At 38.6% G+C, this 12,768-nt stretch overlaps 1 protein-coding gene across 1 annotated transcript in view; it reads right to left on the bottom strand.

The window, feature by feature from the left end:
- The window catches only part of LOC139742059 (multidrug and toxin extrusion protein 1-like), a 77,731-nt gene extending 69,586 nt beyond the window's left edge, over positions 1 to 8,145 (bottom strand). The window contains exons 1-2 of the mRNA XM_071652620.1: positions 7,792 to 8,145; positions 6,611 to 6,712 (exon numbers count right to left, since the gene is read on the bottom strand). Of these exons, the coding sequence (XP_071508721.1) occupies positions 6,611 to 6,712; positions 7,792 to 8,094 (405 nt within the window). The 5' untranslated portion in view covers positions 8,095 to 8,145. The remainder of the gene's footprint in view (positions 1 to 6,610; positions 6,713 to 7,791) is intronic.
- Between the last annotated feature and the right edge of the window lie 4,623 nt (positions 8,146 to 12,768).

The following is a 12,768-nucleotide window of genomic DNA, read 5'->3' as shown; positions in this document are numbered from 1 at the left end:
TAAGAAAAAAAGAAGAAATGCATGCTTACAAAAAGTTATTGCCTGCAAGTATTAGGGCCTACAAATGAGTTGCAAATTACATCACACAAAAAAACATTCTTTAGCAGTCTTGGCAAATTCAGAATTGAGTTTCTTTTCTTTTTCTAACTTTCTCCAGTAAATAACATTATTGATGTGTGAGTTCCTAACTTCAAATATCCTTGGATAGTAGACTTGTGAACTTATTGAAACATTTTAACAAATCATCTATTACAAAATAACATGGGAAACTTTAGCTACAAGTCCATATTGATTCTGCGACGGTGAAATCATCATAGGTGTCATTCTCCTTTTACATGTACAGATCCACCAGCCCCTTTCATACTCAATTAACCAGCCAACTTGTCCTTAGGTTCATCTCCTTGCAAGAATACACAACAATGTGCGAGTCATTGAAGTCCAAAATAACAGCAGATTACAGCTTGGATTGCAGAGGTTAGCACAAGCTGCAGGAGAGAACAACACACTTTTATGGCCTTGTAATTTCTTTTATTGTCTGGATGAAGCCATGAACCAAGCACGTCTCATTCAGTGAGGAATTGCAGTACAATGGAATGGGCACAATGGGACAAGATGCAATAAATGGATCCATGGGCAAAGGGCAGGTATAATTAGACATAGACATCCAAAATTTCACTGCATGACAGATCCGCCTGTGGCTACGAACAGAAAGTTGGTAGGATGCCCCCCCCCCTTTTTTTAACCTTTTGCCTGCTTTGAGTGCTGATTGGCAGAGAAAACCCCATAACCTTGTAGGGCCTACACACTGTCAATAGTCCGTAGCACAGAAAGGGATTTAGTGAGACTCGATCCTAGGTACTGTAAAACGAGGAATGTTCGCGTGCATTTTAATTTCGCGAATTTCGCGAGCGCCAAGATTCGCGAAATATCTTGTCTATACTACGTACTACGAGTACATTGAATGCCAGTAGCAATTCGCGAAAATTTCATGCCACAAAAAAGGCCGTCGGCTCCAATTCGCGAAAATTTAGTGCCGCGAATATATCATGTTTTACAGTATGCTTATTGTAATTTTCGGGAAGTATCTATCTGACATTCAATGCATTAAGTGTAGAAAAGAACTTTTGCACGTATTTTAATTTCGAAACCTGGATCTCACAAAATTTGCAAAATCAAAATGCACGCCAACATTCCACGTTTTACAGTATTCTTTCAATTGGGTGGAGGAAAAGGGGAAAGGAGAAAGAAAGAATGGGAAAGAATCAATAAAGAGAGGATGAATAAGGGAAGGAAGGGGTGGGGAAGGGATGGGATGAAGGGAGGACAGAGGACGGAAAGGAGAAGAGACAGGCGGAGGAGAGGAGGAAAAGAGGAGATGTATCAGAGTGGAATCCTTAAGCAGCTCTGACATTGCTCTGCTGTATGAAAAGAACTTAACAAAGAAGAATATATTTACAAGTAATAAATTTTTGAACACACATTTGCATCTGTGTTTGGTACATGGTCTTCACACACTCTTTATGTATGAGTCTCTTTCCTGACTGCTTTCTTCCATCTTGGTCTTGCCATGGTAACAGTTTATTATTCTGATTCAAGAATTGAGGTTTGCAGAAATAATCATCGACTGTAGTTTGTGCAGGGTAACAATTTTTATCATTCATGGCAGAATGGCTGTTTCAAAGCAGCTGCCAAAATAAATATTTATAACAACACTCCATTGCAATTAATTTCAATATGCTCTATTCAAGTAAGGTCATCAATACGTGATCTAAATGACACTGAAATCACACTGATAAAACTGTTTGCCAATGGGACAAAGTTCTCACTAGTAAGTTTTGCAAATTCAACGATCTCCAAAATGCTGAAGGTACCGTGTATTGCGATTATAGTAACTTTGGTAGAAACTGAGTTCTATCAGGGAGGTGTTAGAAAAGGAGAGACAACTGCTGCTCTCCTTTGAAGTTATGCGCGACACCGCCGAGAAGTTATGCGCTTAACTACAGGTGGAAATCAGGTGCTTTGACAAAAGAGAGCATCAATAATCAGGACTAGCGCTCTCACAACTAGAAATACTTGCCCCTTCTGCATTTCGCTCTCTCTCTTTCAATGTGATGGCAACAATGAATTTGTGTACATTGAATTGGAGCAGCGAATCAAAATGCAGTGTAAAACTGACAATTTTAACAGCAAATAGTTTAAAAGCATGCTGGAGCACGCTTTAGAAGAGTACTTTATTTGAAAGATCAAAATATCCCAGATTAAAGGATAGAAAACTAACATGTGGAAATGTGCGCATTATAGAAAAATATTAAGTTTTTATGAGGGACTAATTTTCATTTCATTTTGATTTGCGCATTACGAAGAAACTAGAAATACATGTTTATAATACTGAATTCTTTCCTAAACTACTCTTAATCAATTCGAGTATTTCATTTAAAATTTTACGGGGAAATAAAGCTTGTAATTCAACGAAAGGTGAAATGTGTTCTTCGTCTCCGAACTTCATCTTGCAACTAGAGCGGTGCCGAGCATGACTTCAAAACGTATAGTGGAATGCTAGACATCCCATTGTAACGCTTTGAACCCAAACATGTGTTTGCATGAATTACAAAGAGTTGTCTCTCCTTTTCTAACACCTCCCTGGTTCTATGAAATCATTTCTATAATTGTCCCCTCCACTACAATTGATTTTGTTTGAATGCAGGCTTGAATTTGGGCCTCACATTGACAAATAAAACAAAAATTTAGACCTTTTTTAATATGTACACTGTATGCCAGTGTGATAATGGCCCAGTAGTAATGAAACATGATATGACACTGCTGATGTATTTGTATTCATATGATGATATAAGACACCATCTTTTGTTTTTTAGACCACATCCAAACCCGTACTGATATGATGCAGAAAGGGACTGGTACCAATGGCAGTTCAGTGAAAACATGATATTGTAAATAATGTTTTAACATGCCCTGTATATTTTCAACCACCTGACTTTTATAAACTATTTTTTTTTCATTAAAGTTAACATTGTCAACTGAAGCACAATAAAAGCTGAAATTGCTCCTAATAAATCTATACTGCGAGTCATTGAACAGCTAACTGCCTTAATGTTGGAATCTCATGGACCATTGAGCACTGATAGTTGGCACTTCTGTCAGGTACAGGAAAAACACTCACACACAAGGCTTCATTCGAGTCCCACAAGGTGGTAGCACATTGAACATTCTTATGACCGGTAATGACTGCTGAATTCTATGATAGCAAATTTCTGATTGATGTTATCACTACAATGTGGGGTGTCACAATTTCAAAAGAACTCGTTTTGTAATAAGGTCTTTTTGGCACAATTTGTTAAGAGTCACAGTGCTCAGATACACTACTGTAAAACATGATATATTCGCGGCGTGAATTTATCATGAATTGGAGTCGACGGCCTTTTTTGGAGCATGAAATTTTCGCAAACTGCTACTGGCATTCAATGCATATAGTGAAGACAAGAACTTTCGTGTGCATTTTAATTTTGTGAATCCTGGCACTCGCGAAATTAAAATGCACGCAAACATTCTTCGTTTTACAGTATTTAGTCTCCTAAATGACAGCTCATTGATTGCAAAGAAATATTATATCTTTAAAGGTAAAAGAAGAACATTCTGACCCTAAAAGAAAACGTTCCAGGGCCCCTGTGCACAACTGTCTGTAAGTTGCTATGCATGCATGATGCATGAGCTATGGTGGAAGTGGAGGATAAATGCCCAGAATCAAGCATATTACTTGATATGAAGAGAAGGACTACATGGCCAAGCATGATTTAAGGAACATGCTTCACAGAGAGGCATTCATGACTAAGTTTTGTTTCCAGACTTAGAAAAATAACTTGATCAGTATGTGACACCTGCTTAAAGTTAAAAAACAGGTTTAACAGAACACATCCTTTCTGTGTAAAGTTCTTAATTCGTCCTTTATAAAAGCTATGATTCATGGAAATGGGGTGTCTTTTCATTTTCATGACTACTCCATTTGGAAGTGTAAAGATTTCTCAGATCTACCATTCCTGTCCTTAAAGAACACTTTCCAACATGCTCTCAATTGCAGACTCAAATCATATACACCTAGAATAGTTGAGCCACCGAAATGGCCATCACTTACATGTATTAGCCAAAACCCTCGCCACTGCTACTGATATCACCTTACTTCCAATAAATCAGGGTTTCATATCCAGAGGACAAGAAAAGAAGGTGATGCACACCATGAAAGAGTGTGCTTCACACTTTGATTCTAATCCAGATTCAAATCATGCTCTTTTGCACCAATTCAAGCAAGGCCAAAATGCACATGCCTGAGTCCCGGAGTTTGGCCTGAAATAGTGGTGTTTGGATTGCAATTTGAATTTTAATAACAGTCGCGATTAGCATGTCCACACACACAACAACAACAACAACGACTAATATTTTTGTATCATGATTTGAATCAAGACACAAATAATCGTGACTATATTGGTGGCTGTATGTCTTCATGATGTAGATAATGCCCCCAATTTTCTTTCGAACACATACTGTGCATTACTTCTTGTCACAGAAGTTGCTACAAAATCATTTACTGAGGATCAAGACAGAGTATTAAGAAAAAAAAAAAACTTCTGTAGATTTCCAAGGAAGATGGGAAAGCAGTTGAATGGATGAGGAAATAGAATGATTAATCTACGAGCATTTATCACTCCTAATCACTTTGCCAATCTGCCAGTTAGAATAATGTAATACTCATCATGGGCAGCAGCCTGTATAATTGTAAAATGCAATGAAAGGTGTAGAGCAGAAAAATACCTCTGGTATTATATGACTTCATTCATTCAAGCGTATGGCACAATGTGCCTAATTGATACTGTTTGCGGCCTATTGCTAGAGTCAACTGGGGCAAACCACATGGGGTCTGCATCGATTTTCTTGTGTGGGAAGGTTGCTGGACCCCTTCAGCGGGTTGACACCCTGCTCTCTGCGATGAATGAATGAAGTGGGATCTTTGCATGAATCACGGCAAACATACACACAGGACTTCCATTCAATGTCCTGTCTATAAAGTGCTTTGCCTCTTTAGTTAGATGTAATATAATGCTTACACACAACATTACTCATTGAGACGCAAGAATCAAACCTAGATCTTTTGGATCTGGAGGCAGACACGTTACCGACCGACCCAAATCACCACCCAGTTCATGACTTCAACTGCTGAAGTAGAAATCTTCAGATAATAGGCCTATACATTGTAGTCATGCATGTGCTCATGAAACACTCAAGAGTTTGTTTTGTTTTTGTTTTGTTTGTTTGTTGTTGTTTTTTGGTATTCTTCAAGTGACAATCGAGAATACAGAGAGCCCCCCCAAAAAAAAAATAAATAAATAAATAAAAAATAAAAAATAGTCAGGTGATATCATAGACCCTTTTCTTAATGCAGCATGTTTTGTTGGTCAGCTATGATTCCAGTGTTGTCTGACTGGTTCCTGTTTTGAGAGATGCACATCTCCAAGAAAGTGCCACAAAACAGAGGCCACTACTACCTGCAATGCAGAATGTCACATAATCTGGCTATGTAACCCCATCCAAAGGTCAGCATAACATATGTTGCACACTACTGAAACCTGTCTTGAGAAATTACCAGGTGTTTTCTGTACCAGCATCATTAAAAAAAAAAAATGGACATGCATGCATGCATACATAAACTCAACATGCCATAATGTCTTAAGGTACTCCAGACTTATGTAATCTGACACTGCTTTGACCAACACTTCACAACACTTTGTGGTGTATTGGCCATCATCTAGTGAGAAGCTGACCTTTTGTTTTTGTCATTACAAGGAAATCCTTCGTGACTTTTCTTTGAATGATTGGTCACGTTTGAACTGACAATGCCAAAGAGAAGTTTGAGGGCAATTGTCCTTCTCACCACAAATACCAACATTATGTCTCTTCAAATCAACATCAGGATAAAGAATTTCTCAGAACTTCCAATACACCGTGACCCAATCAGCTGATTTCCAGATCTACAGTATAATGGATTCAACTTTTTAATAATTGTTTTCAACTGTTTTGTTTTGTTTTGTTTTTGTTTTTTTTTGGGGGGGAGGTCTTTTTGTTTTGCTCAAGTACCTACTAAACAATGTACCAAATCTGTTAAATATTGTAGAAAAAATCTGACTAACTGGAATCCAGACTGAAATTAAGTTTTACTTTTACAATTGTAAGTCATGAAGGGCAAATATCAGGCAAGATAACATGGTCTTTCAAATTCAGGAAATTCATTTAAATCTGAGATGTTTTCACTGCTCACTGATTGACAAATTACTGTACATCAACGTCAATGTAGAGGAATTTGTCAATCAGTTTACGAAGATAACATGGAGATCAGACAATAGTGATGGAAAACTGGTTTGCTTTTTTTTTTAATGAATATATCAGCAAACTAGTCTCTTTATAATCTGATCGCAACAAAGAGAAAAAAAAAAGAAATTCTGCATTTCTCAAAGGCCATTCTCCTCATAAGCGACACAGTTTCTTTTTTTCCTTTCTTAGCTTGTACCTTCAAGCCAGACTTTACGAATAAATCGAATCTACTCACTGAGTTGGCGAGAGACGCGGCGGCCAGTTCGTTCTTGCCAAGGTGACCACTAAACAGGACAGCCAGGATCGTCATCATCGCTTCCAGAAGCATATACACCACCTACAAAGACGTAAAATGGTAATAAATGCAGAGATGATACAAATGTAAGCCGCTATCAGAAGCACATACTTTAAGACAACTACTTTAAGACAACTTAAAACAAAAATTCATTCCATATTACAATTGACCATGATAAACTCCAGGTAGAGAAAAGAGACAAATGAATCATGGAAAGTTAAAACGAACATGGAAAAGGAATTGAATTTCATGAAAGTTTCATATTTGTTTCAGGGAGAGTGATAGTGGTAAAGAGTCACATGCATGCAATTTCTATAAAGTGAAATCTTTGCAGCTCTTACAAGTCTCCCCTTTACTTGCAGGCTAAATGTATGAAACAGGCCTATTGTATCATTGTACCAGATGATGACAAATATTCCAGGTTACCAGAATACATCATGTGATATTCTTCTTTCATGATCTGTTTGGAGCTACTGAATTTAGTTGGTGGTGGTTTTTTTTTTCAGACAGAGTTGAAGCATACTAAAAATTGATTGATAACACACTGACCAGTTGAATGTTGGACGACTGAACTGTTTTAAATCATAACAGTGCCATAAAGTCTTGCCAGAGAAAAATTGCTTGTTTGACCCTTATGTATCCGGGCACCTGGCTTCATCTGCCAAGCTTTTCATCAGCATTTAGTAAGCCATCAAAACTTGACCTATTGAAGTTGTGGACTGAGCAAGTCCTTGTAGGTGCAGCAATGCCCCAGTCCAACAGGAAGGCCATGGTGACACAATAGGGATTAGGGGAATTAGGTATTTTCTTTTAATTGACAACTGGTTTCCAGAAATCTTTGCCAAAAAGCACAGGAAGCACTTCAGCATGTGTGTCAATCATAGGAAGAGAGAGGGTTACAAAGATTATACATGAAACATCAGATTGTCAGTGATTGAATCATATACAACTACAAAAACACTGTGATTCCTGTGAAAAAAAAAATACTAGAGGATGCTTTAATATCCTTTTCAAGTGATGGAGAAAACTTTGTCACTTGCCCTTGCTCTACACATTCTGGTGAAGAAATAATGAAAATAAAGTTTGAATTGAATTGAATGAAGGTGACTCTTGTGACTCACGTTTGGCCATGCCAGTTTGAGGATCACTTTGATCTCCCCGAGGAACTCGCGGGCAGTGAAGTCACATTTGTGGCAGCAGGCTCTTCCGGAGGACACTTCCATTGCAGCCTCATCAGTCTCTTCATCACCTTCCCCCCTACCTCCTCTTTCTCCTCCAAGCTCTCCTCCTGCTTCCACATCATCTTTGGCCTCTTGTCCCTGCTCTAAGTCGTCCACCTCCTCTCCGTCCTTCAGCGACGTCGATGAGAGGCAGTTGGCATTCTCGTTCGCCTCCTCCGCCTCAGCTGGACGGCATCCATCCATGATTCCGCGTCAAATGGACTTTTGACAGATGCTTTCTGGGTAGAGATGGGATGCTGTCAACCTGGATGAGTACAGAGCAAGATAAAGGCATAAATGATCACATCACTGCTCGGTTTGTCAACATCTATCATAAAATCTTTATTCCTCATCGATATTTTCACACCACCGGTCATTACTCTAGGGCATGACTACCCCTTCACAAACTGGACAAATTTTAGCTGGTGCAACCAGGCCCTCCAAATTATGTTGTTGTTGTCGTTTTTGTTTTTGGCATGGGAATCATGCTCCAGTAACCATCTGCTGAAACAGTGATGAAATGCCCACAGAGTTTGAGTATACAGAGCATTCTCTACGGTCCCAGGGTAACCCTCATCAGAAATGCAAGGAACGTACTACAGACAGGTGCTTTCATGCATACAGTACAGGGTGGTTGATGTGATGAGGCGCAAAGGGTTCATAACCGAGACTGTTCATAACCGAGACTGACCATTTATGTTTTTATCTTTGCATTCTAAACTGGGCCTTGGTCACAATTCTCGTATGACAAGTGTTGTAGGTGAAGAAATTGATAGCTGATGACAGGCAGAATTCACCATATTGAATCACCATTCTGAGTCTAATGGGCACACAGCAGGTGAAAATTGGTCTGAAAAGGGGTTAGCAAACTCTGTGCTGTTCTGACAGGGAAAAGGGCTTGATTACAACTTCCGAAACCGCACATTAGGAAAGACACAGCTGTAATCAAGGCAAGCAAAATAGAAATGTGTGCATTCAAATGTGCATCCACTATGTCTAGTTTCTGTCTTTGCCACAGCGACATAGTGTACAGATTATGTGTCTTTTTTGTTCTCGGATCAGTACGGATGGCAGTCTGAAAACAAGGTGACTCATACCATGTACTGTATAAGCTGTTATTTTCGCGAGGGTTTAATTTTTCGACCGCGAATTCAACAACACGCAAAAATGTCACCATGCGCTGATCGAGGTATTAGTGCGCTTATGAAGGCCTCCGTGTCGATTCGCGAAAAACTACATCGCGCAGAAATATCCGTGACCTCCTTGATCATTCGCGAAAATATTTATACACAAAATAACGGCGTATACAGTACTGTTGCTTTGAGACAGATACCAGTATAAAAGCCAAACACGCAAGACAGCATAAATCAAAGGGCCAATGGCATGCAGTCTGCGGTGAATTTGACTGGCATCATTCAGGTCTGTCAATACGCATCAAACATTTAGGGGAAGAAAAGGATAAATACTATTTTTCCTTTCAAAGCCTAAGAAAAAAAGCAACTGTTGTATGCCCTCCTAACCAATCAGAACACCTCTCACAAAACTATACACGTAGTTACTGCACTTCTTGTCTCTTTCCCTGTTTCTTTTTCCTTTTCTTCCTCAACCAACCAACACGTGCCCACACATGTACACAGTATTTTATAGCCCTGTGTGGTACAGTTTATGGTAATCTGAGTACTCCAGTTTACTGCTCAATGATATACCAGGTAATGCCCCAGTTGTCATTGAGAGCTGGTGGGTCACACTCGATAACTTTCGGTCAATTTGAACTTTGTATGAAACCCCATTGTTTGGGACAATGCATGGCAGCACTTTAGGGCCTTTGCAAAGCAAGAATTAGATGATTCTCAGCAATGCAGAGCAAATAGAGATTTCTTGAGCGCAGGGCGTAACAGAGCGGATTAGACTGTGATGCCGTGAGATTCTGGGGTATCACAGTCTTTTGATAGGAGTGTCAACAAAGCAGTGGAATCCTGCTAGTTTCAATCTTGGGGTATTCACACAAAAGATGAGTGTGAGAGTCTTGCATTAAATCTAACACACATAGGTAACACAGAGGTAACCAAGAAATTAAAGGGCAGGTCAAATAGTATACACTTGTAATGTTGCTTGGTTTGAAAGTAGAAAAATCAGAGAAGCAGGACTGTAAATTATTGAGAAAAATCAGACACATTGCACAAAAGTTGTGCAAATTATGAGGAGGTAGAGTGCAAAGTGGCAACTTTGTATAATACTGCTGTTGAGCAGATCTCAATTTGTTTTGCACACAAAATTTCGTGAATTTTTGTCTTTTTCTGATGTTTTTCTTTCTTCTGCTGATGAAGACATGCAAAAACATTCCACTCAGAATACATAGCAAGAACAGGGCTGATAGCTTCTCATGAGAAAAGAGAGAATTCGTAAATTTTTGTGTACAGATCAAATTTACGGAGAGCTGCTCAGCACCAAGATCGAAAAAAGTAGCCAATTTGTCTATACTCTCTAAACTTTTACAATTCATTACTCTTCTCTATGTGCCTAATTTTTTTCTCCAACAATTTTCACTGATCTACTTCATTGATTTTTCTGTTTTCATGCAGAGGAACATAATATTAGGATGGCCTTTCCCTTTGAATGCAATGTAATGCCTTTGGTGATAACAGGGTTAAACTGGGCTTTCAACTATAGAACCTTTAATACTGGACTACACAATGTTGTTTGTCTGCTGACTGAGCTGTGCGGTTTGCCCCTACCTTGCGGAGTCTAGCAAAGGACATTTCCTTACCCGCCTGCTAATTCTGACCGGCCATCAAATAGGGCAGCAAACAGGTACATTCACATTGATGATGGGATACTACCATATATGATATATCATACATTGTATACTGCAGTATTCTGTGCAGTAATTTCTAATGTGAATGCAAATACACCACAGAAGAAACATCACAATAAACTGCGTAACTCAGAGTGGTAATTTATACTTCGCACAAAATACGCAAGCAGAATCAGGTGTAAGTCATTTCAAGAAGTACCATCAATTGTAAATGGTGATGTGATCTGACACATTTCCTGTCATTTGTCCTTACAGTAGGAGATATGCCAATTTGCAGTGCATACAAGATATAGGACCTACCATAGATATTTCATGAGTGAGAATGGTACCAAGTGGATTATCGCAGTAGCTATTATCGTATTATTTTGCCAATGAGAAGCGTTCCAAAAAAAATTCAAATGTGAACGTGCCTAATGAGTAATGATCTGAGCAGGACGCAGACAGTGAAAATGAAAGCCTTAAGACTGTGGGAGTGCCAATTAATTATCTGAGTTGTTCTCTCTTGGGACACCTTGCAATGACCTCTCAGCTTAAAGGGGATGGCTAGCAACTGATCAGTGGGAATGCTGGAGGATGATTGTTCCAATCCTTGTGGGATTCATTTAAAAGTACATTATATATCTATTCTTGTGTGAAAATTATTTGCTTCAGAATGGTCTCATATTCAAGTAATGTGCAGTTTAATGTTTCCAGGTAAGCGTCCCTGGTCAGTGACGGGGCATTAATCTGCACATTACTTGAATATGAGACCGTTCTGAAGCAAATAATTTTCACACAAGAATAGATATATAATGTACTCTTAAATGAATCCCACAAGGATTGGAACAATCATCCTCCAGCATTCCCACTGATTCCCACTGATCGGTTACTAGCCATCCCCTTTAACAACCTCCGTGTAGACACTGACTAGACATCTTTAATATTTGTCTCTATTAACGGAATGGAGTATCCCTAGGAGAGAAATAAGGAACAGGAATAAAATTATATGGCGTGAAAGCACCTAAACAAACACAGACCTAGGACATCCAAACACATCAGGTGCATAGAGTAGGATATAGTGATTGTGAATTGCATGTTAGTGAGTGATACCTTCGAGGCACCTTGATGGCAGCCATAAAGGAAGTTTTATGATGTGCCTCAGACAACTGATATCTCTCCCATCAAATTTTGTCAATCACATCCATTGATTTGCATGATTCTGCTCAAAACATATCGGAAACATAGAAGAGAAGCACAGTCATCAAAATTCATGAATCCTTGCATCAAGTTGTTTATCTTGGCTGCACCCTAAAACACTGAATAATTGGTGCTACATGTATTTTACGTCAATGAAAGGCAAATTGTCAATCAGTTGTGATAAGAAGCCCACTTTTTAAAGGGAGATTGAAAGAGCTCCTGAAGTTATTCACAAAGCAGAGTATATTGTACACGGTCATGTAAAAGAGATATTATATAGCCCATATATTTCACTAGCTTTCCATTTTCATAAATTTCATGATTTGGGTGCTATTTTTACAAAAAACGAAAATAATACCTGTTATCCCAATATGAACACAACATGCAAGAATGTATTCCTCCATTCATTATTGTACTCTATGATCACAAATTTAGTTTAACCATGCGCAATATTGTCAGGAAGTCCCGTTTCAACAAAAAAAAAAAAAAAAGGAAAGAAAGAAACTTGCACAAGAAGGCAACTTTACAAACGTGAAGTATGATAACAGGTTACTTAATTCATCAACACTCTAACTGTCAGACTGTCCTCCTTTATGCTACTATAATCTACCATTTCACTCTTCTCTGATCCAATTAGTTTGCATCAACTTACAATGCCTTCCTCTTTGAAAAGAAATAATAAAAGAAATAGTATCCATGTGCATAACATGATGATGTCAATATTTTCTGTGATGATATCCTACAGACTTTGCTTCAATGGTTCAATTTGCTAAATCCATACAATCTAAGCAGGCAAAAAAAGAAAAAGAAAAAAGAATAGACGATAGCAAGAGGTTATCACATGTGTGTTGACAGTTAGCTGATATACACCTTGAGGGGGATTCCCC

This window comes from Diadema antillarum, unplaced genomic scaffold (genome assembly GCF_040938485.1).
Source record: "Diadema antillarum isolate AM-2024a unplaced genomic scaffold, OU_Dant_1.0 seq00000975_RagTag, whole genome shotgun sequence".
Classification (NCBI taxonomy): domain Eukaryota; kingdom Metazoa; phylum Echinodermata; class Echinoidea; order Diadematoida; family Diadematidae; genus Diadema; species Diadema antillarum.
Note: the sequence above shows the minus strand (reverse complement) of the source record. Positions and strands in the feature narration are given on the sequence as shown.